The 21010-nt window shown below is 46.7% G+C and overlaps 1 protein-coding gene across 1 annotated transcript in view; it reads right to left on the reverse strand.

Moving 5' to 3' along the window:
• RELN (reelin) overlaps nt 1-21010 on the reverse strand; it is a 1711021-nt gene that overhangs the window by 278803 nt on the left and 1411208 nt on the right. The window contains exon 41 of the mRNA XM_078679027.1: nt 16077-16306. Coding sequence (XP_078535153.1) covers nt 16077-16306 — 230 coding nt within the window. The remainder of the gene's footprint in view (nt 1-16076; nt 16307-21010) is intronic.

A 21010-nucleotide genomic window follows, 5' to 3' on the forward strand; every position in this document is an offset into this window, starting at 1 on the left:
TGACCATTGCGGACTAATGCATCTTCCCTGGCTACTGTTTATTTTCACCTATATGTGACCAACATGTCGAAAATGTTACTGACTGGGTAATGATTGTCGTTTATATGACATTGTATGATCTACTGGCTTATTACTTGTGAAATTAAATAAAATCTGGGACCGTTGGTCTAAAAAAAAAAAAAAATAATAGATGAGGTATTTGTATAGCCAAAATGGCAGTGGTGCGATATACAAGGTGAAATGCAAGCTTACAGTCAACAAGTAATAGAAGGGTGTTGGACATGGGCCTTTCTACAGGGTCATCCCCAAACGTTTTGCCTTCAACCCGCCTGTTTTCTAAACTCGCTTTTGTTGGCTTTTAGGACTCTGCACACTTTACCACTGCTAACTAGTGGTAAAGTTATTGTGATCTCTCCATAATACATGGTAGAATTGGCTTACATCCAATTGGTATATTTCAATTTACTTATAGGTTCCCAATAAAGTGGCAGTAACTGTGCCCAGGCCCTTTAAATTTAATGCTACTAGTCGGTCTGCAGCACTTGTTATGCCATTCCCTTAGGTAGCCCTTTAGAATGTCTCAGGTCTACCATTGCAGCATGTGTGAGCAGTTTTAAACTACCATTTTGACCTGGCAGAATAAACCTTTTTGCAGACCTAAAAATTCTGTTTTTAATACATATAAGTCACCCTAAGGTAGGCCCTGGACAGCCCTGATGGATGTAATGCATTTAAAAAGTTGGACATGTACGTTTGAGTTTTACATGTCCTGATACTGAAAAATTCTAAAACTCATGTTTCACTACTGCAAGGCCTACCTCTTTCATAGGATAACATTGGAGTTACCTTATTACATGTAATAAGCTGTAACTTCCAAATGGGAACAATTCATGTTTGGTGTCTTTGGAATTATAATGAAAAATCCTCACTTATGGTAACGACTGATTTTAAATTACAATTTCGAAAATGCTACTTTTTTCTAAAGTTGGCCTTTTGCTGCCTTAGCCATTTAGTGCCTGCAGTTAGTCTCTGGGAAACGTGACGGGATGTAGCTGAGACTTGGGCTTTGTGTATTCCTCCAAGACAGCCAGACACAATAGAGAGCTTAGGTATGCCTGTAAGGGCCATCACTGGCAGGATTTCAAGGCTGAGATGGGTACAGCCCTACTTACACTTGAAGAAGCTGTATCCTGCCTCCACGCAAAGGTCTGCATACCCCCTGTAGTTAGTCTGGAGTCAAGACACTGAAGGCAAAATGCCTGTGGACCCCAAAGGCAAACCACTAGAAGCTTCTCCCACTTCAAAGGAAGGGCCAGTGATAAATATTGGGATTCACACAACAACTCTTCAGTACACTTCTGGACCTAAGGATACTTTGCCAGGAAGAAGGACGTGCTGAACTGCTGCCCTGCTGCCTTGCTGTCCTCTTGTCTGAGCGAGAGGGATTTGGACCTGCACCTGAACCCAGTTCTCCCAGGGTGACTCCAAAAACTAGTCTGCTTGCCTCGTGTCCCGAGCCAAAGGGGCATAGCAGGCTCCCAATCAACTGTATCAGCACCTACATCCAGGTGGAGCAAGCCCCTGACCCCCAAGTGGTGCCCTTCAGGTCCTGCACCCTTGGTGTGGTCTCAGAGAGGCTGAATTAAAATATCAGGGCCCTTTGCGACCACCAACAGACCTGTTGGTGCCAAAACCTTGTCACTCATAGAGCCTGCCAATGCAAAGTTGGAATAACCCGATTATTTGCGCTGCAATATCGACCGCTAAAGGAGAGTGCAACCATAAAGCTGTCGCCCGCCTGCGTCAACACCCGAATCTTCATGCTACAGCAACAACTGCCCATGACACACTGATGACCGTCTGCAACGCTTCTTTGCTCCTCGTGAACGGGACTCTTTGCATTGAACTGAAAGGTAACTTTCAGCTGGACTAGCCTGGACTCATGCTACATCACAGTTGAACTGAACTTGTGACTTTCTCTTGGTCCCGCACGACCACAAAGCCACAAATGGCACTTTGTGTTTTTGGGGCACTATTTTCACTTACATCTTTCAAATTGCATATCTCAGGTTCTCCTGATTGGATTTTTTAGGATCCAGACAATGGAGTCCTTCCTCTTCCTTAGAATCATGCAGCAGGGCACAAAAAGGTAGGCAGGGTGATCGTCTGGCCTACATGGAAAAGTGGGACTACGTTGGGAAGGAAGGAGTCACGTGTTCAGAGCATCACTTTGTCAGGATATAAAGTAGTGTAAGGCAGGTGCACGGAGAGAGCCTGAAACTCTCTGACCCTCCTGGTCGATATATTGGCCACCAAAAAGGCAGTTTTGATGGTTAATAACCGAAGAGGGCAGTTGTGTAATGGCTTAAAAGGAGCACACATCAGGAAAGTAGGAATCAGGTTCAAGTTCCATTGGTGCATTATGAATGGCCTGGGGGTAACATGTGTTGAAAACCTTTGAGGAACAACATCACAACAGGTGACTTAAATAAAGAAGGTTGGTCCAGCAACTCCAAAAAGGCAGAAATGTCTGAAAGATAGCCCTTAACTGTGCTCAGAGCAGAGCGCTGCTGGGCCAAAGAAAGAACAAATATTAGGGCCTGAAAAAGAGGAGCAGACAGGGGATCAATGGTTTTTGACACAACATTCTACAAATAAGTCCCACTGGTAGGCGTATACTGATTTGGTGGAGGAACGTTTGGCTGCCAGAATAAAATTAGACTTCAAAAGCAAGGGCCAAGGCTTTCAACGGTCGCCACTCAATCTCCATGCATGAAGGCAGAGAGTGTGCCGGTTCAGGTGCAGAACCCTTCTCTGTTGTTGCAACAGAAGATTCTCAACAAGAGGCCAGTTGACTGGAGGACCGATGCTCAAGCTCTGGATACCAGACTCTCCATGTCCTGTCATAGCCACAAGAATGACTTAGGCCGGGTCATTCCTGATCTTCTTGAGAACTCTGGGCAGGAGTGGCATTGGTAGAAAGGCGTACAGGAGGCTGGAGCTCCACTAAAGACGAAAAGCATCTCCGAGTGAGAGCTGCCTTGGACCTAGCACCTGATCAATGGGGTCTGACTGGTGCCGAGGGCTCACCCGAAAGCAGGTATCCAGTAGATGACCCTCCTGAACTCATGTGGCCCAAAAGCCCTCAATAGGGCTGCCCAAAAATGAGGTGCAAGGCCTCATAGAACTCAAGAAGAAGGGCCGGGCTTGCTCCGGCTCTGGGAAAATTGGGAAAATACAGAGCCAAACCTGGTTGGGGCTCCATGGAGACACAGGTCTGGAATGCAGACTCTCCTTCATCTCGTCCGAAAATTTGGACAGGCCCAGAGAATTCAAAGAGCTCTTTGACAACTTACCTGACGACGTCTTAGCCCGGCACCGTGAGCAGTCCCAGGACCTTCCACGAGACCGGGATCTTGATCATCTCCGGGTTATCTGATGTTGGGTGGTGAGGAGTTTAAGGGAGTGCTCCCTCAGCACCTTTGGGTGCATGGTGCCGCAATACTCGCAGGCCTTCAAGTCATGTTTTTTCTCGACCCACTAAGGCAGACCAAGTGGGAGTCTGTCACAGACATGCATTTGTGACAGACATCGGTCTGTGACATGTGCTACATAGTGTGAAACCAGCCAGTTTCTTGGGAGACAAAATGTCAAACAATTGCAGTAAAAAAGTGGCTGGAGGGTAGCTCTTCAAGGATCTGAACTATCTGATGTGTAAAGGAAAGAAATGACATCAGAGTGCTGAGGTGGCGCCTATGTAGTTGCTGCGTACACCACTCCCGGCATGGACAATACCCATGCGGAGCCGAACAATGCCACCAACCGGTGCAGAACGGTACTGCTAAAAAATGTCAGGATCCAGTATGACGTCTGTGGATAATTCTAAGTTAAGGAATCTGGGGCTATATGTCTTTATCAGATGTATTTATTACATTTTCCTCTATTTTTCTAAATTGGTGTGGGATTTTTCTTGTTTTCACTTTATTCCTGTTTGAAGTGCTGCATTAACACTTTACACATTACATCTAAGTAAAGCCTGACTGCTCTGTGTCAAGCTACCAAAGAGTTAAACTCAGGTTAATTTGGGGTATGCTTGTGCCTCACCCTGACAGGGATTGTGATTGCTGCTTGAGTAGGGTTTCATCCCTCCTCGACCAGTAACCCATTTCTCACATTGGTGATCAGTGGTGAAGATGTGGTCTTGTGCTTGTGCAGTGTGGTACAGTAGTTTTTTGTTACACAAAAAAATCGGAGATAAATAATCTGAGACCAATTAGAGATTACATTTTCTCTTTTTTCAAATTTGACCTTACTTTACCTGTTTGTGCTTGTGCCTTTACCTGCAAAGATGAAATTTGTGTTCCTCAATCTGGAGAGCTACATTGTTGATGAGCTCAAAAAGTATGCAAGGAGAAGGGGAGGACCATGAAGAAGGGGTCCACTAAAGCTGGTATTCAACATCCCCCAGAGGACCAAGAGAGTGATGGCACAGAGAAGGAGGAGGAAGAGGAGGGATATGATGTGGCTGTAACGCTAGAGGAGAGAGGAGGACCCACAGAGGTTGGGTCCCCTGCGGATCCGGTGCTTGAAGGGTGTGCCCTGTCTTCTAAAGAGAAGAAAGACAGACAGCTTGAGAGGGACCTAAAGCTCCAGCTTGCCAGACTGGCTGGAGAGGAGAGAAGAGCCGAGGCTGAAAATGCCTCAGCAGAGGAGAGAAAGGCTGAGACAGAGAGAGCCTTGGAGGAAAGAAGAACATTGTTGGCTCACAAACTGTCTAAAAAAAGAGCTAGACTTGAAGGCAAAACAGCTGTCACAGTTTAGCAGGAACTGTGGCAGTGAAAATACACTGTTCAATGGTGAAGGAAGGATCCACATACCCATGGACATAGTGCCTGACTTTGTTGTGGGGGGTGACAGAGACAGGTGGTTTGAGGCATATGAAGTAGCTCTAGAGATGCATAGGTCCATGAGGAGGATTGGGGAGTTAGCCACTGGAGGCATGCACCCAAGGAGGGGAGGGACACCCTACTGGCCTTAGAGAAGGGGGACAGGATGAGCTATCCCCAAATGAAGGAGACCATTGTCAAGAAATATGGTCTCACCCCAGAAAAATACAGGTTGAGGTTCAGGGGCACTCAGGAACTGTCTCATCAGCATTGGGGCGATGTTGTGGATTACTTATGTAAGGCACTGGATGGTTGGGTGAAGGGTACTAAGGTAAACACCCATGAGAGGCTGTACAATTTGATCGCCAGAGAGAACAAGTTCAGTCATAGTTGTACAGATTTACAGAAACACCTGGTTTAGTGAAAGCTTATTGATACCAGGGAACATGCAAAGGAGGCTGACCTCTGCATTATAATCAAAGTGTCTGGTAAGGCATTGGGGAGTGATCATAGGAAGGGTGGTCCGGGGTCCACCCAACCCAGTCAGGGGAGGTACACAGTGACCCAGACAGGTCCCAGTATAGTGTGTGGTTGGGGAAGGGTCCCTGCCCCTTCTAAAGACAGGAGGGGAAGGTTATGGTGGGTGGAGGCCCAGAGTGCCCCATTTCTAACCCTGATGCTTGTATTTCTCCCAGTTGAGGGACAAACAAAGGAACCTGGCCTGTACCAAAAGACCGTCCCCTGGAGGAAGCTCCATGGTGTCAAGGGAGCTGGGGCGGGGGTAGTCACCCAGGGCACCTTGAAGGCTCTGGTTTCAGTGGGTACTGCTCCCAAAGTGAGGGTAGGGGGACCCAGATGGAGGGGCAGGAGGTAGAAGCAGTACACAGTGGGAGGACTAGGGGATCAGGGTTTGCCAGCTCTGAGAACTCAACACCCCACGACTGCCCTGGGTCAGACCATTTCGAACTGGGGGTGCTCCCTGCACTGTCACAGAGACACAGGGCTGGAGACCTGTGCCAGGCAGGCTCCTACATGACAGCATTCAGTCCTTGACAGATTGCGTCGCCACCGACTCCTTTAATTTTGAAGTACTATGGACCCTGTCATGGCCCTGGTGCAAGAGTTACAACAATTGCGCTTTGAGAAATCACCGCTTAGACAGCCATTGGTGCCACAGTCTGCAGACATCCAAGTTTTTTTAATACAGTTTGGGGATTTTTTATATGGTGCATCTTGATTTTGCCTTGCACAGTTCAGTTAAGATCAAGCCAAAGTTAGTTATCTGATTAGTTGTCTTACTGGATCAGCATTGTCTTGGGCAACTCAGTTAGTAGCCAACTCAGATCCATATTTAAAGTGTTAGGAAGTCTTCCCATCAGCTTTGAGGATGTTTGAATATTTGACTTATGTGACGCATTTTTGACAATTAACATCAGAAACTTCATATGTTGAAAGAGTTTAGATGACATAGTTTCAATGTGGTTTGAAGTAGGAAGGTAAGGACAAATTGATTTGATCACAAAGCCCTACTTCTTTTTCTGACCTTATTGATTTAGCACTTTTGATTGAACACAAATTACATGCCAGGTGAGGGGAAAGAGGAAGTTCTGAGGAAGTGTCCCTAGAATTCCATAGTTTAATTGATTTGAGTATTCTGTGGACACCTTGTCTCAAAAGGATTGGAGCTATGAGGATCCTTAGAATGAGAGGGAGAAAGAGCACCATCGTAATAAAGGTTTATGCCTATATTGTGGTGATGATGCTGGAGATATGATTCCGACCTCTCCTAAATAACCTTTGAGGAATGGTGGAAGTTTCCAATGTTTTCCTGAGAAGAAGTTGGAGTGCACTGGCTTCTTTATTTTGGATATTCTATGAATAATGCTGTTATTTGTTTTGCTTACTGAATGTTATGAGACCAGAAGAAAGAAGGATTGTTAATTCCTTTGCCTTATTAGATAGTGGTGCCTGTGGAATGCTTATTGATCAGGATTAGACCACAAAACATAATATTCCTAGGAGACTTAGGAAGACTCCTGAAGCAATTCGAAATGTTGATAGCTTACCGTTAACGTTGGGTCAATATTTGAGTCCGTCTCCATTGCAACTTTATTTGACAATAATACTGAGATGTTATCCTTTGACCGTATTGCCTCTCCTATTCGCACTTACATTTTTAGAATTCTTTGATTAAAGAAGCATAATCAGTATGTCAACTAATCATTTCCAACAATATCCTTGTCATAACAGTTTTGTCATGAACAGTGTTATGTCTTTGAATGTTGTTGGGCAGTGATTGATGAGATGAGAGACACAGTGGCTAACCTATCTTTGGTCACACTGTAGTACCATGCCTTTTCTCCGTTTTCTGATGAGCCTGAAATCTGTTTATGCCTTGCTCATAGGGAATATAATTGTGCCATAGCAACTGAACATGATGTCATTGTTTTTATTGGATAGAATTCCTCAGAAAACTTTGAGAGAGGACCTTCCAGAGACTTCTTTATAGGAGAATTAGCAAAATCATTCATTTGTACCATCTTTATTCCCAGCTGGTGCACCTTTGTTTTTTGTACCCAAGAAAGACCGAGGTCCTCAACTGTGTATTGAATATAGAGGCTGAGATAAGATCTAACTCACAAACAGATATCATTTTCCTGTTTTAAAGGCTATCTTGGAGTCAGTCCATGTAGCATAAATCTTAATTGAACTTGACTTAAGAAGGTTTTATCATCTACTGCGTATAAAAGAAGGCAATGAAAGTGTATCAGTTGTTCTGGATTGACCTTCTTCTACAAGTGTTGAAGAGACTGAAAGTTTTCTTGACTTTGTAAACTTTCATTGTCATTTATTAGGCATTTTGTAAAGATAGATTTAAACATTACTCCAATTCTAAAGAAAGGAGAAGATGAAGAAGGGTTTGTGCTGGGACAGTCAAATTCTGTGACTTCAAAGAGGTTTATTGTGGAAACAGATGCCTCTGAAAGAGCAGATGGTGCAGTTTGATTATGGAAATGAATCAGGTAGCTGAACGAAAAGGACATGCTCTTTTTATCTTTCCCATGTTCTGTCAGAATATAATATTTCTGTGCTTGAGAGAATGCTTATATCCATGACTGTGGCATGTATTGCATGTAGACTGTTTTGATGGGCTTCAAACAACCATTTTAAATCAAAACTGATCTTTGTGTTGTCTTGCATTGAAAAATCTTCAAATCAGGAATAGAGCTATCAAGTATGATGGGCATTTTCCTTTGCACAGAATGATTTTGTCACTATGTATCTCCTAGCTCATAGAATGTATTGGCAGAGTCCTTGCCCCATCACTATCACTCACTTATGAGCATCAGGAAATTCCTACTCCACATGTTGTTTAAATAGTTCATTCTTTTCTATATAAGACCACAATTCCATAAGGCCAGATGTATCAAAACGAGTTAGAGGATATCTATCTAAAGACTCCTATGATTCAACTAAAGGAGCTGTAGTTTACTCGACAAATTATCTTTGCTCCCACTAAGGATTTGCAAGTGGATGCTAAAAAGATATATCACGACTCAGCTACTTCTGGTTAGAGAACAGTTATGACTACTCTGGATTTGATTTTACAAACTGTTCATGCTGGTGTCCAGGAATATGCTTGCAAAGTATTGCATTCCAAGTTTGTGGGATAATTGCAACAACTTTACTAGTGGCTTCTGAAACTTGGCATATGAAATGTTTATGGTTTAATAGCAGACACTCCACCTTCAGAGGGGTAATACGTGATAATGGTTGCTGTAGATACCTCTCCTCTGTTTAAATTATCAATGGATGGAGTAATGCACAATGCCGATACTGATACTTTTTCCATGGTGAATTAAGTGTGGCCTGTGATGAAACATGGCAACAGGGGGTGAGGGGGGGAAGGTCACACCTATCATTTTTTTGTGAATAACTCAATCCAACGTCCAACATATGTCAGGAGACTGGGTACGAAACAACAAAACAATTCTAACAAAGGGACAAATCTCATAAGTGAGTTCCTTTGGTTAGTCTGGTAATGTTTGATTATGGTTTTGGTGCAAAGGCAGGGAGAAGGCAACATTGTGACCTGCCCATTTTCCTCTCGTCCACCAGGACCTTCCTCCCCATTAGAATTTTTGGGTCCATTCAGTTATTGATATTTTCAGTCTTCATGAATTTCCCAATACTGTAATCTTTGACAAAGATACTCAAAATCTATCAAGTTTTTGAGAGCTTTGCTTAAGGCAGTTGAAACAGAACATGTTTTATCTTCTAGTGATCATCCGCAATGCAATGGGCAGAGAGAATCAATCAGTGTTGGGAGCAACATTTACTATGCTGCTACAATGAATTCAAAACAATTGGGCTGCTTTTTTCCAATTGAGAAATTTTCTGAAAATAATCTAACTCAGGGATTTACCTAAGCTTTACTTTCTTTTGTATGCATGGTTGTCAAACAAGAATTTTCCCATCTTTTCCTCACTCGCGTCTTTGGTGTCTTGCAATTACAGAGTATTTAAGTAATTTGTGGAGGCACAGGCAACCAGTTTCAGTAAGTCTACATCAGTGAAGGGTAAAGATGAAAAATATGCTGATACATCAAGACCAGTCTACAAGAGCACTGAACAGACCCTCTCAGTGCCCAGTACTTGACATCCAGTAATTTACTCCTTAGTATTAGGGAAGAGTGGTATCTCCTCTGCCACAGTTTGCCATCATCCCACCAGCCCTACTCCTTTCACAACCATTTTCTTATACATCTTTTCTATCCTCTTCTTTCTTTCTATTTTCTTTCTTTGCTTTCTTTCTTTTTAGTTTTTTTCTTCCGCAGCTGTTTGCCCTTTGAAACTTACTTTTACTGTTCTCTCTAAAAGGTTCTCCTACTTTCTGTAATTAAAACTATACGGTTGAGGAGGAGCTACGTGCGCATCCATGATGGCCGCGTGAGCCCAGGGCTGCCGAGACCCTCGCCACCTCCCGCATTTATCCTGAATATTATCCTGCCAACATTGACGGGCTATTGAAGACACAACCCAGCTGACATACTAGCTGTTTTCAGAAATCGATTTGGACTCCGGGAACCAAACGTATGGTATTTTGAACTTTTGTGGCCTGCCCCATGGACTCCTCCGGGCCTCGGGTGGTCTGAGTGCCCAGGCTGTAATTCAACAACAATGGCTTGCGGAGTCTTGGTTGCTGCCCCGAGTTGACTTTCGGTTTCGTTTTTGGGTCTTCACCCTCTCGCATCTCTATCCTGTTGCACTAGCCCGTGTCGCGCCCGGACCCTGGGATTTCACTGTAAGCCCACGGTGGCGTGTCTGTGGTTTACGCCGTATGCCCGCTGGCTTGCTTTTGGTAATATTGGTGGAAAACGCACAAACCATTTTTACCAGGTCCAGGGTGCTTCTTGGGGGCTTACCGCCGACATGGCGGGCAGACCCGACGGCGAGAAACGCAAAACCAAGACCCCTCTCCGAGGTGGTACGATTCAAACGAACGTTATGGACCGCTACACCCAGCCTAAGGTGTCACCCGGAGGGGCGAATAGGAATCGGGGTGAAGTGACCGAGGACCCCGCCATGTTGGCTGATCTTACATTGCAAGACGTCATGGGCGCCATCACTGGTATGAAGTCTTCTATGGATCAACAATATGAGGCCATTGCCCTCAAGCTTGACACAGTTGCCATTGACGTCAATATTATCCGAATGGATTTATCAAAAACCAACGAGAAGGTAAAATCCTTGGACTTAAAGACTTCCAGCCTCACTACGGATGTCGCTGACCTACAAACCGAGGTGCGTAATCTCCGGACCTCTAATGACCTCTTTAATCGTCGACTGGAGGATTTTGAAAGCAGGGCGAGACGCAATAACGTGTGCATCATTGGTGTTCCGGAAAATTCCACAGCCTCTTCCGTGGATCTCCTTGTTGAAGACCTCATCCTCACGCATCTTGCTCCTAAAGGCCTCAGCAAATTCTTTGCCGTGGAACGTGCGCATAGAGTTCCGGGTGGTCAGCCTAAAACCGGTGCTCCACCATGTCCGATTATTGCTACAATCTTCTATTTCAGGGATAGAGACGCTATCCTGCAGGCATCGCGAACGGGTGGCCCGGTGAAGTTTGAGAATACCACTGTGAGCTTCTACCCGGACTTCACACAATCTGTTCAGAAACAGAGGATGGAGTTCCAAGGGGTGAAGCGGAGACTGAGGGACATGGGCCTGAAATATGCGATGCTTTTCCCGACCCGACTACGGATTGAATATGAGGACCGGACATTTTTCTTTGATCGCCCTGACAGAGTGAGTGACTGGCTTGATTCCTTGCCTGAGCGACGAGATCGCACGGAACACTCCCGCAGAGCTGAGGGTGGCCAACCTGACCAAGAATGAGCGGAAGCTCCCGAGTGTCTAAAACTGTTTATGATATGTCACTGTGGTTTGACGTCTCCTGTATTTCTAAGACTTATGTGTGCGACTAGGGGTGGCGGGGGGGTGGGACTCTTTCCTCCTCTGGGTTTCTTATTGTAGATTAGTTTTATGTTAGGGCGACAGGCACACTGCAAGTTGGGGTGGCTTTTGAGTCTAACGCAGGGGTGCAGGGTGGGGGGCGTTTGTTTCTTGGGATTGTTGGGGGAGGGTAGGGAGTGTTTGGGGTGTGTTCTTTGTCAAGGCAACATATTGATTTACTATTCGATTTGGGTGCTGCGCTGCGGGTGGGGAGGGCTTTGCTACCGTTTCGAGTGTGGGGGGTAGAGAGTTGAGACTTCTATGTTGGAATGTTAATGGATTGGGGGACAGGATAAAACGGGGTGTGGTGTTGCAATACTTGAAACGTTTCTCCCCTGATGTAGTATTATTGCAGGAAACACATCTGATTGGGAACACTTGTTATGCTATGAATAGGCGGGGATACCACCTTGCTGCCCACGCTGGTTTCACCTCCGGTTCCAGGGGGTGGGTATTCTTGTTCGAAACTCCCTTCCCCTGGAGGTTGACAATGTAATGTGTGACGATAGAGGGCGTTATGCTGCCCTCACTGGTAGGTGGGAGGGGAAGACCATCACGCTGCTTTCTGTATACGTCCCCCCTGGTTTGCAGTCCTCGACCTTTGCTGTTTTGGGGAGGGTGGGACTTCCTGACTGTATGTTGATCGTGGGCGGCGACTTTAGTTCTGTTGTTTCTGGGGTAGAGGACCGCCATCCCCCGGGATCTCGCAAGGTCCCAATCATGGTTGAGTGGATTTCTGGAAACGCTGGGCTTGATTGATTGTTGGAGGGTGATGAACCCGGTCGGACACAGTTTACCTTCCACTCGGGTGCCCATGGTAGCCTGTCCAGATTGGACTATGTTTTGATGCCGGCAGACAGGCCTCATTGATAAAGGAGATCAGACACTTAGCTAGGGGGATTTCTGATCACTCTCCCGTATGGCTTCATATGGACACTAATCCGGGCACTGGGGGTCGAGTGGCTCCGATTAACCCCTGGTATCTCCACAACCCTAGGACCCGTGCTGAACTTGTTAAATCCTTTGATCACTACTTTCTTGAGACTGAGGGATCGGTGTCTTCTTCTGTCTCCTTGTGGGAAGCGTTTAAGACGGTCCTTCGTGGACATGCCTTATCATTGATTGCTGGTGCCAAAAAGATCAGGAATGAGGCGGTGGTCCGACTTGAGGCTGATATTACTGAACTGGAAGGAGAGTTGGAGTTGGGGGTTACTCGAGATAAACTCCATGTCCTCGGTCTCAAACAGTCTGATTATAGGGCCCTGGTGACTGATGCCGCTAAACTCATGAGTAGGAAGCGACAGGGGCGGCTGTATGATGTGGGGGAAAAGGCTGGGAAATTGATTGCCTGGTTGGATAGAAAGGACAGAGCGAGTCGTGTGGTTCCGATGATTGAGAGACCTGATGGAGTGCGTGTGACTGACCCGGTTGAGATAGTTGAGTGCTTCGCTAATCATTTTCGGGAGGTTTATTCTCCAGTGTCCGTTAGGCCCGAAGAAGACTCTCACCAGTTGTTGAGAGATATTTAGCTGCCGTGCCTATCAGACTCAGACAGGGAGCTGCTGGATGCGCCACTTTCAGTGGATGAGATACCTCTTGCCATACGCTCTCTTCAATCGGGGAAGGCTATGGGTCCCAATGGTCTCCCCATTGAGTTATACAAGTTGCGTCCAGATAGGATTGCACCATATCTCCGCGGTATGTTCTTAGAATCGAGGGATACTGGCTCCCTCCCTTACGATCAACGTCTTGCATCGATAGTAGTGATTCACAAAGAGGGGAAGCCACGGGCTTGTTGTGCGTCCTACAGACCCATATCGCTTCTTAATGCGGAGCCAAAGATCCTCGCTAAGGTACTAGCGAACCGTCTTATCACTGTGATTAGTGACTTGATTCACCCGGACCAGTCCGGATTCATCCCGCGCCGTAATACAGCACTGAATTTGCGACGCTTACACGGCGCTCTCGCGAGAGCCCCATATCTTCTGGAGTCGGCCATCTTGGTCTCCTTTGACGCCACGATGGCTTTGATACTGTGGAGTGGTCGTATTTGTGGGCCGCTCTTGCGAAATTCGGCTTTGGTGCTGGCTTTATTAGCTGGGTGAAACTTCTCTATGAGGCACCGTTGGCGCAGGTAGTGGTCAATGGTCGTGTATCCAGTCCCTTCGCTCTGGGAAGGGGTACTCGGCAAGGATGTCCGTTGTCTCCGCTCCTCTTTGCGCTTGCCCTGGAGCCTCTGGCTGCACGGTTGCGCTGGGAACCATCGATGAGAGGTATACAGTGGACCCCTGAGTTTGAGGATCGCATATCGCTCTATGCTGACGGTATTCTGTTGTACCTCACTTCGCCCCGAAAGTCCTTAAACGTGCTGTTTGATGTGTTGACTTCATTCGGACGCAATTCTGGCCTCGTGATTAATTGGTCCAAGTCCTGTATATATGTACTCGCGGGTGGAGCCCCTGCATTGCCGCGTGGTTGTCCAATACAGGTTGCACAAGAGGGTTTCAAATATTTGGGAATTTTTATCACTTTGGACCCCGTGGCCAGATATGAACGTAATTTACTCCCTCCGCTACAACGATTGCATTCCGACGTGGTGGGCTGGCGCAGCCTTCCTCTGTCCCCCCCTCGGGCGAGCGACCCTTTTTAAGATGATGTCTCTACCGCGTTTTTTATACGCGCTCCAAAATACGTTTGATGCAGTCCCGGCAAAATACTTCCGGGAAGTGGAGAGTCTACAAAGACAGCTGATTTGGGATGGGCGTGCCCGCATCGCCCTCCCCAAACTCACACTTCCCTGGTATGACGGCGGTATTGCTCTTCCCGATATCAGGCGTTACTACTGGGCCTCTCAACTGAGTGCAATCAATCAAGGTATGTATGGTCCGGGTTTAGATCCCGCATTTGAAATGGATAGATGGCAGTTGCCGGGTGGGAATTATAATAGGGCGCTATACTCTAGGTCGGCGATCCGGACGCTTACTGGACCTACCAAGATCGCTGTGCAGGTGTGGAATTGTGCAAATGCGGCAATGGGGTGGAGCGATAGACTAACCTGAGCGACCCCCTTGTACGATTCTTCCAAATTGGGAAGTTTATGGAGGACGAAAGGCTTTGAGAAATGGGATATGATTGGTATCAGTAGAGTGGGCGATCTCTGGGTTAAGGATAGGATTAAGACTTTCGAGGTCTTGAAAGCGGAGTATGAATTGAGTGATCGGGAATTTTTTCGCTATTTACAGATTCGTCACGCGTTGGGCTCTGTTTTCCCCATTGGGACCGTTATTCCGGAATCTTCCCCGTTGGAGGATCGACTACTTGACGGATATGTGCCCGATAGCACGATTTCTTTGATTTATAAGAAATTAATTAATGATCGGTCGGACCTGTTAACGCATTTAAGGGAGGTCTGGACCAGAGACGGTTTACTATTAGATGATGAGGACTGGCAATCCGCGATTTCCTCACCCAAGGAGGTCGCGATACCGGCCCGTCTTCGACTAGTTCAACTCAAGATCTTGCACCGAGTGTATGTTACTGGCCCGCGACTGATCCTAATGGGTTATTCTGTTGATGGGTTATGTATCCGTGGATGTGGTCAACTTGCTACTTTCCTTCACATCATTTGGGAATGTCCGGAGGTTGCTACATTTTGGAGTAGAGTGCATGCGGTCATGAAAGAGGTCACGGGAGTCGAGATACAACCGGAAGCTAGGCGGTGTCTGCTGAATGTATGGGAACCGAATGACTACGACGTGGCTCAGACGCGATGGACGACCCTGGCCAACATGATTGCGAAACGAGACATTGCACAGTTGTGGGGCGCTCCCCGCCCGCCGACAGTCTCGTGTGGAAGGAGAATATGGATTGGTGTATGTTTCGAGAGAAGACGGTATATGCGGCTCGGGGTCGGCCCAAAAAATGGAGTAAAATTTGGAGTCAATGGAACTCCTACAGAGGAGACATATGCATACCACCCCTTCCTGATGTCCCCGACGCCCCACACTCTCCCTGATCCGACATTCCATGATTTGTTCTAATTTACATGTTTTAAAATCTTGAGTCTTTTTCCCCTGATTATGCCCCCCCTTTTGATTTTCGTTGATTGACTTGCTTTATGATGTTATTGCCTTTTCCTTCCCACTCAGAAACGCGCCTGTATTGTAATGCTCTTTTGCCTTGATTGTTAGTTTTATTTTTATATAATAAAAAGAGTTTAAAAAAAAAAAACTATACGGGTCTAATTGGTTATAATCGGAACCAACTAATGTAGAAAAGCCACTCTTACTGAATGGATGTTTGTATATTATGCATACATGGATCTATATTAATATTAGTTGTTGAGGTTCCCAGTGGGGTTTTTATGTTGTCTGGAGGCTGTTTACGACACTGAAGGCTCTGACTGACAAAAGAGTGGTGTCTGTAGGAATCTTCTAGTGAAGTTAAGAAACATGGTTGTTAAGGGTCATTGGTTACTCAGAACAATGGAGTGTGGAAACTCAATAAAGAGCACAAACGGCTCACTGCAAAGTACAACATGGCCAGAATGGTAGCCAATGCTCTTACACAAGATCAAAGGGTTGTCCCATTCATGAAACATGGAGGTGACAATACAGCTACAAGAAAGCAATAAATAACAAACAGTTTGGAATTATATAGCATAGCAGCCTACCCGCAGAGGTGCAATTTTCCGAAGTGAATAACTTCTCGTCTCCACCCCTGTGTGGTGCCCGCATAGTATGTGCTGCTAGGATGATGCTCTGTGGAGCACAGAGAGCTCACGTGACTGCTACTGCTATAGCACAATGGAAGAAGGAGATGCCAAGTTGCTCCAAAGTCTCGTGAGAATTCTAATTTCACAGGGTCAGCAGCAGAGCTATCAGTTGTACATCCAACATTGATCTGAACAAATAAAATGCAAAAATAAATATAAAGACACAAAAAGAAAAGCTTTAAGCAATACTAAGTACACCAAAATAATATTCCTAAATGCCTTATACTAACATGTCTATGCCTGGTTGGATCATATTCACGTTTGGTGACCGGAAAATGCACATACCTCGGCAACTGGTTAAATACACTAGTCCAGCAGGGTAGCACAGAAAGTGAGGTATCATAACACTAGGGTTTGCCTAACTAAATACATAGGTATCTAGGCGATACATAATCACCATAAGGCTACCTATCTCATGTGAACAGAATACTTAAAATCATATCACAACTCTTTACATAACTCGTTTAATTATGATGATTATTAAAGTAATAAAATTTCAAACTATCAAACATTTGTTAGACAAAACATAATCAATCCATCAACAATTCATGCGATACATCTAAAACATTAAAATCAATGCAAACCTTACCAAGAAAGCAATCCATTCATACTCCAAAATGTCAATAAAAACCTGGCTGGGAGAGCTCCAACCCAATGTATTTTCCACATTTACAATAGATGTTATTGAGCTCTTCTTCACCAGTCAATATTTCTTCCCAGCTTTATCGATTAGGGATCAAGGAGTTTCAGCCAAAAAATTTAAGCTTTCATCAGAATCATTATAAATAATTTGGCTCTGTTTGTTCACTTGATATTTTCTTACTGATGTATCCAGAACTTCAGTTACCCTTAGAGAGCGGAAGTAATTGTATTCCATGCCTATAATTCTAGAAGCTATTTCACTTTTTGGAAGACCTATGACTTGATTATGAGTGCCACGGTAATTCAGGAGAATTTAGTAACAGTAATTATCCGCCGCTCCATTAAAATTAAACGGTTATTGGGTACACCAGTGGCCTGGTGTATTTCAGATGGGTATTTCTGCTAGAGAAATAACTGGCATGAAATAAGGCATAAAGAATTATCAATTACCCCAATAATTCTCTAATACTTATGGGATCCCCAAGGTCAAAGTTAAATATGTAACACAAAAATATGTAGCACACAATGAGGAAGACATTTGGTCCCATATTGATAGGGACTGATACCTTAGAGGAAGGATCTGGGCTGGGGTTTCCCCAACAGTAAGGGGGTTGATCCTTTTTTTGGATTCAATAAGTTGCTAGGTTCAGTTCCCCACACCTCAACCTCCTGCCCGTTAAACAACTAGAGGTGTTAGGCCATTGGAGTAACTGGAATTGGTGCCCTGTATTTCTAATCACAGATTACAGAAACCTCCCAATAACATAATCATCATCATTGTACTTTGTAGGAAGCACTTAAATAAGTCAACTGGCCTAACCGCTTGTCCTTTACTAAGTAATAGTACAGGCTACAATATGTGAATCATGTGTTCTTTCTTTGGCTAATAACAAGGTTATCATTAGAGACAGAGCTAGATTCTAAAATATTGCTAAATATATGGAGCACATGTCGGTGCCTGGCATCTCTCAGTGTGAAGGCTATGTTTGATGCCTCTGCTCAGGGAGCACGTTAAAACCAATTAAGTTTAAAGAAGGTTTGGGGAGATTTTTATATCACAGTATGTAGTTAGAGTGTTTGTTCCGCATTCACTGCGGTGATCTGAAGTATAACAACAATCACAAAAAAGGGTGACAGGGGTAAATCCCACCCATATGTCCTCCTAACTGAAATGACAAAAATATGGCAGAACACTCAGAGGTGTGGGGCACGACTTTTGGGCATTATTAAATGCTTTTAATGTGGTTCTGAGTGCGGTATAAGACGAGGACCAGACATATTCATCTATGACATTGATTACTGTATCAATCAATCAATCAATCATAGCTTTTATAAAGCGCACTACATACTTGTGAGGGTCTCAAGGCGCTAGGGGGGGAAGCTGCTACTGTTCAAAGAGCCAGGTCTTGAGGAGTCTCCTGTAGGTTAGGAGGTCTTCGGTTTGTCATAGGCGAATGGGGAAGGTGTTCCACGTCTTGGCGGTGAGGTGGGAGAATGATCTGCCGCCGGTGGTCACTCTTTGGATGCGGGGGACGATGGCGCCGGCGTGGTATGTGGAGCGGAGCTGGCCGGCGGGGGTGTAGAGGACGAGTCATCTGTTGAGGTACGCTGGTCCGGTGTTGTGGAGTGCCTTGTGTGCGTGGGTTAGGAGCTTGAAGGTTATCCGCTTGTTGATGGGGAGCCAGTGCAGGTCTTTCAGGTGGGGTGTGTCAAGACCGCGTCCCGAGACCCCCGCCCCTGTACCTGGGATCTGCTCGGGACGGTAGAAGACACCGGAGGACGTCCGAGGCAGCCGCCTTCCGTGCCTGCAGCCTACGCGCGGCAGCGCGCGGCGCAGGCATGACGTCACCACGGCGCCAAGAGAACCACAATGCCCAGAGGGCCGTGTGCAAAGCATGCGCAGGTCGGGTCCTGGCATAAAGGTCGGCCGCCAGTTAGCAGCAGCGTCGGATATTGCCGAACGCTAGCTGCGGTTAGCTCTCCGGAAGAAACGCGAGGACAGCGTTTGTCTCCCTTTGGTCTCTGCTGGATCTCCAGAGCCCCGAGGAACGTTTTCTGGTCAGCGGAGCGGTGTTCTGCCGCCCTGCTTCATTTGTGCTCCATAGATTGCCAGCAACATTACAGGGGGAAACAAACTCCATCTGCTGTGGCTTTGAAAAGCCCTCACAAGCAGGCAAGCCCTTAAAGACTGCTAAGAGGGTTCCAAGCGGTGACGTAACCACTGGCGCAGAAACCCCGCAGCACAAACTCTTACCCTGCCGTAGCACGCGGAACTCGAGCGGCATTGTCGGCCGCTGCTTTGCACAGTGTCCTCCGTTGGTGAGCTACCAGGACAGGGGCTTTTGCGGAGGACGGTTGGTCCCTAGGGTTCGCTCAGCATTGTCGGCTGAGAGGGGTTCCGTCTGGAGTTGCAGGACGGCCTTGGGTATCGTTGACTTTACTTTATTATTCATTGTCCTGGATGTGTGTTCTTCCCTTTGATATCAATAAACCGCCTAACAGTACATTATCTCATTATTGTCTTGGCATTGTGTTGGCTTTGGTTTGCTGAGTTAGGGAGAACAGTTTGGGTTTTGGTCTCTGCTCCTCTCCCACAAGAACTTCGCAGCCAGGAAGTGGGTGGGGCACTACACACATTCCTAAGCAGCAGTTCTCGCTGGCGTCAGGTCGACCCCGAGGACCAAGAGGTTCACATAATATCCGACCTTACAACATCCGTCTTCCTGGTCGGTTTGGCGACACGATGGCCACGATGGAAGATATTCTGGCGGCGTTGGCTGCGGTCAGAGTGGAGCTGGATGTCTCAAGGCAGGAAACCGCTGACCTCAGGGCGCGGTTGGATGGGACCCAGAGGAACCCTTTCGGTGCAGGGGCTGCACACACCGCCCCACCGGCGGCAGTAGTAGTGGAAATGCCGGAGTCCATCCCGTTGGCAACACCAGAACGCTTTAACGGGGAGTCAAACAAAGTGCAGGTGTTCCTGACACAAGTGGCGTTGCACTTCTTGTGCAAACCCAAGCCGTTCCCCACCAACCAGGCCAAGGTCGCGTTCATGATCTCATACTTGGCAAGAGACGCTGCTCAGTGGGCTGTGCCTTTCGTAAGCCGGGACGATGCGCTCTTACACGACTGGGAGGCTTTCAGGGAGGAGTTCATCAAAGTGTTCGACCGCAGGGCTGACTCCTACACGGCGGACAGAGAACTGCTGGAACTCCGCCAGGGCAGCAAGGGACTCCTATACTACCTAAACGCATTCCGGAGTCTGGTGGCGGAAACCAAGTGGCCTGAGTCCAATAGGGCTGCGCTATTTCATCAAGGACTGAGTGAGGAACTCAAAGACGTCGTCGCGCAGATAGACCCCCAGCCAGACACCTGTGAAGGGTTGATAGGTCTAGTTCTGCGACTTGAGCACCGGTTAGGTGAGCGACGAGGCGACCACAAGAAGAAGGACAAAGCCCCGCTCCTGAGTAGCCATCTGGGACCGAAAGAAGCTCCTCTCACTCAAGGGCCTGAACAGATGGACATCGGAGCCATCAGAGCCAGCCTTACCGCCACCGAAAAGGAATCCCGACGCAAACAGGGCCTTTGCCTGTATTGCGGCAAGAAAGGCCACTCGTTCGAGAATGTCCTGCTAAGCCTAAACCAGTCACTTTCGTTCCGGTAAGCTGGTCTCTGCAGCAGTGGACCCGATGGCGGAAAACTAAAGGACTCCCGGAATAGAGATGGGGCTTCTCGGAGTCGTAGCTACATCCCTTCACTGCTAAACCCTGACCAAATGGCTCAAGGACACCTGTTTATCTCCCTGACCCTCCTAGTACAGGACATCTGGGTTTCGGCGGCGGCTATGGTTGATTCAGGAGCCACGGGCCTGTTTATGGTTGCAGAAGAGGCGCGCCGTATAGGCGTTTGCCTGTTGCAAAAGTAAGTACCAGAGGACGTTTACACAGTGGATGGGCGCAAACTGGTCTCTGGTCCTATCGGCCAACACACAGGAGAGGTACAAGTCAGGTACAAGGGTACTCACCAAGAAGCGATTGACTTCAGCATTATAAGGGCCCCTCAGTACTGGGTCATACTGGGATTGCCCTGGCTCCAAAAACACAACCCGTCGATCAACTGGGTCACATGAGAAGTCACCTTGGGCTCACCGTATTGTCTTCAACATTGCAGACCGTCGCTGAGCGGGGGAA

The sequence above is a fragment of the Lissotriton helveticus genome, chromosome 1_1 (assembly GCF_964261635.1).
Source record: "Lissotriton helveticus chromosome 1_1, aLisHel1.1, whole genome shotgun sequence".
NCBI classification, from domain to species: Eukaryota; Metazoa; Chordata; class Amphibia; order Caudata; family Salamandridae; genus Lissotriton; species Lissotriton helveticus.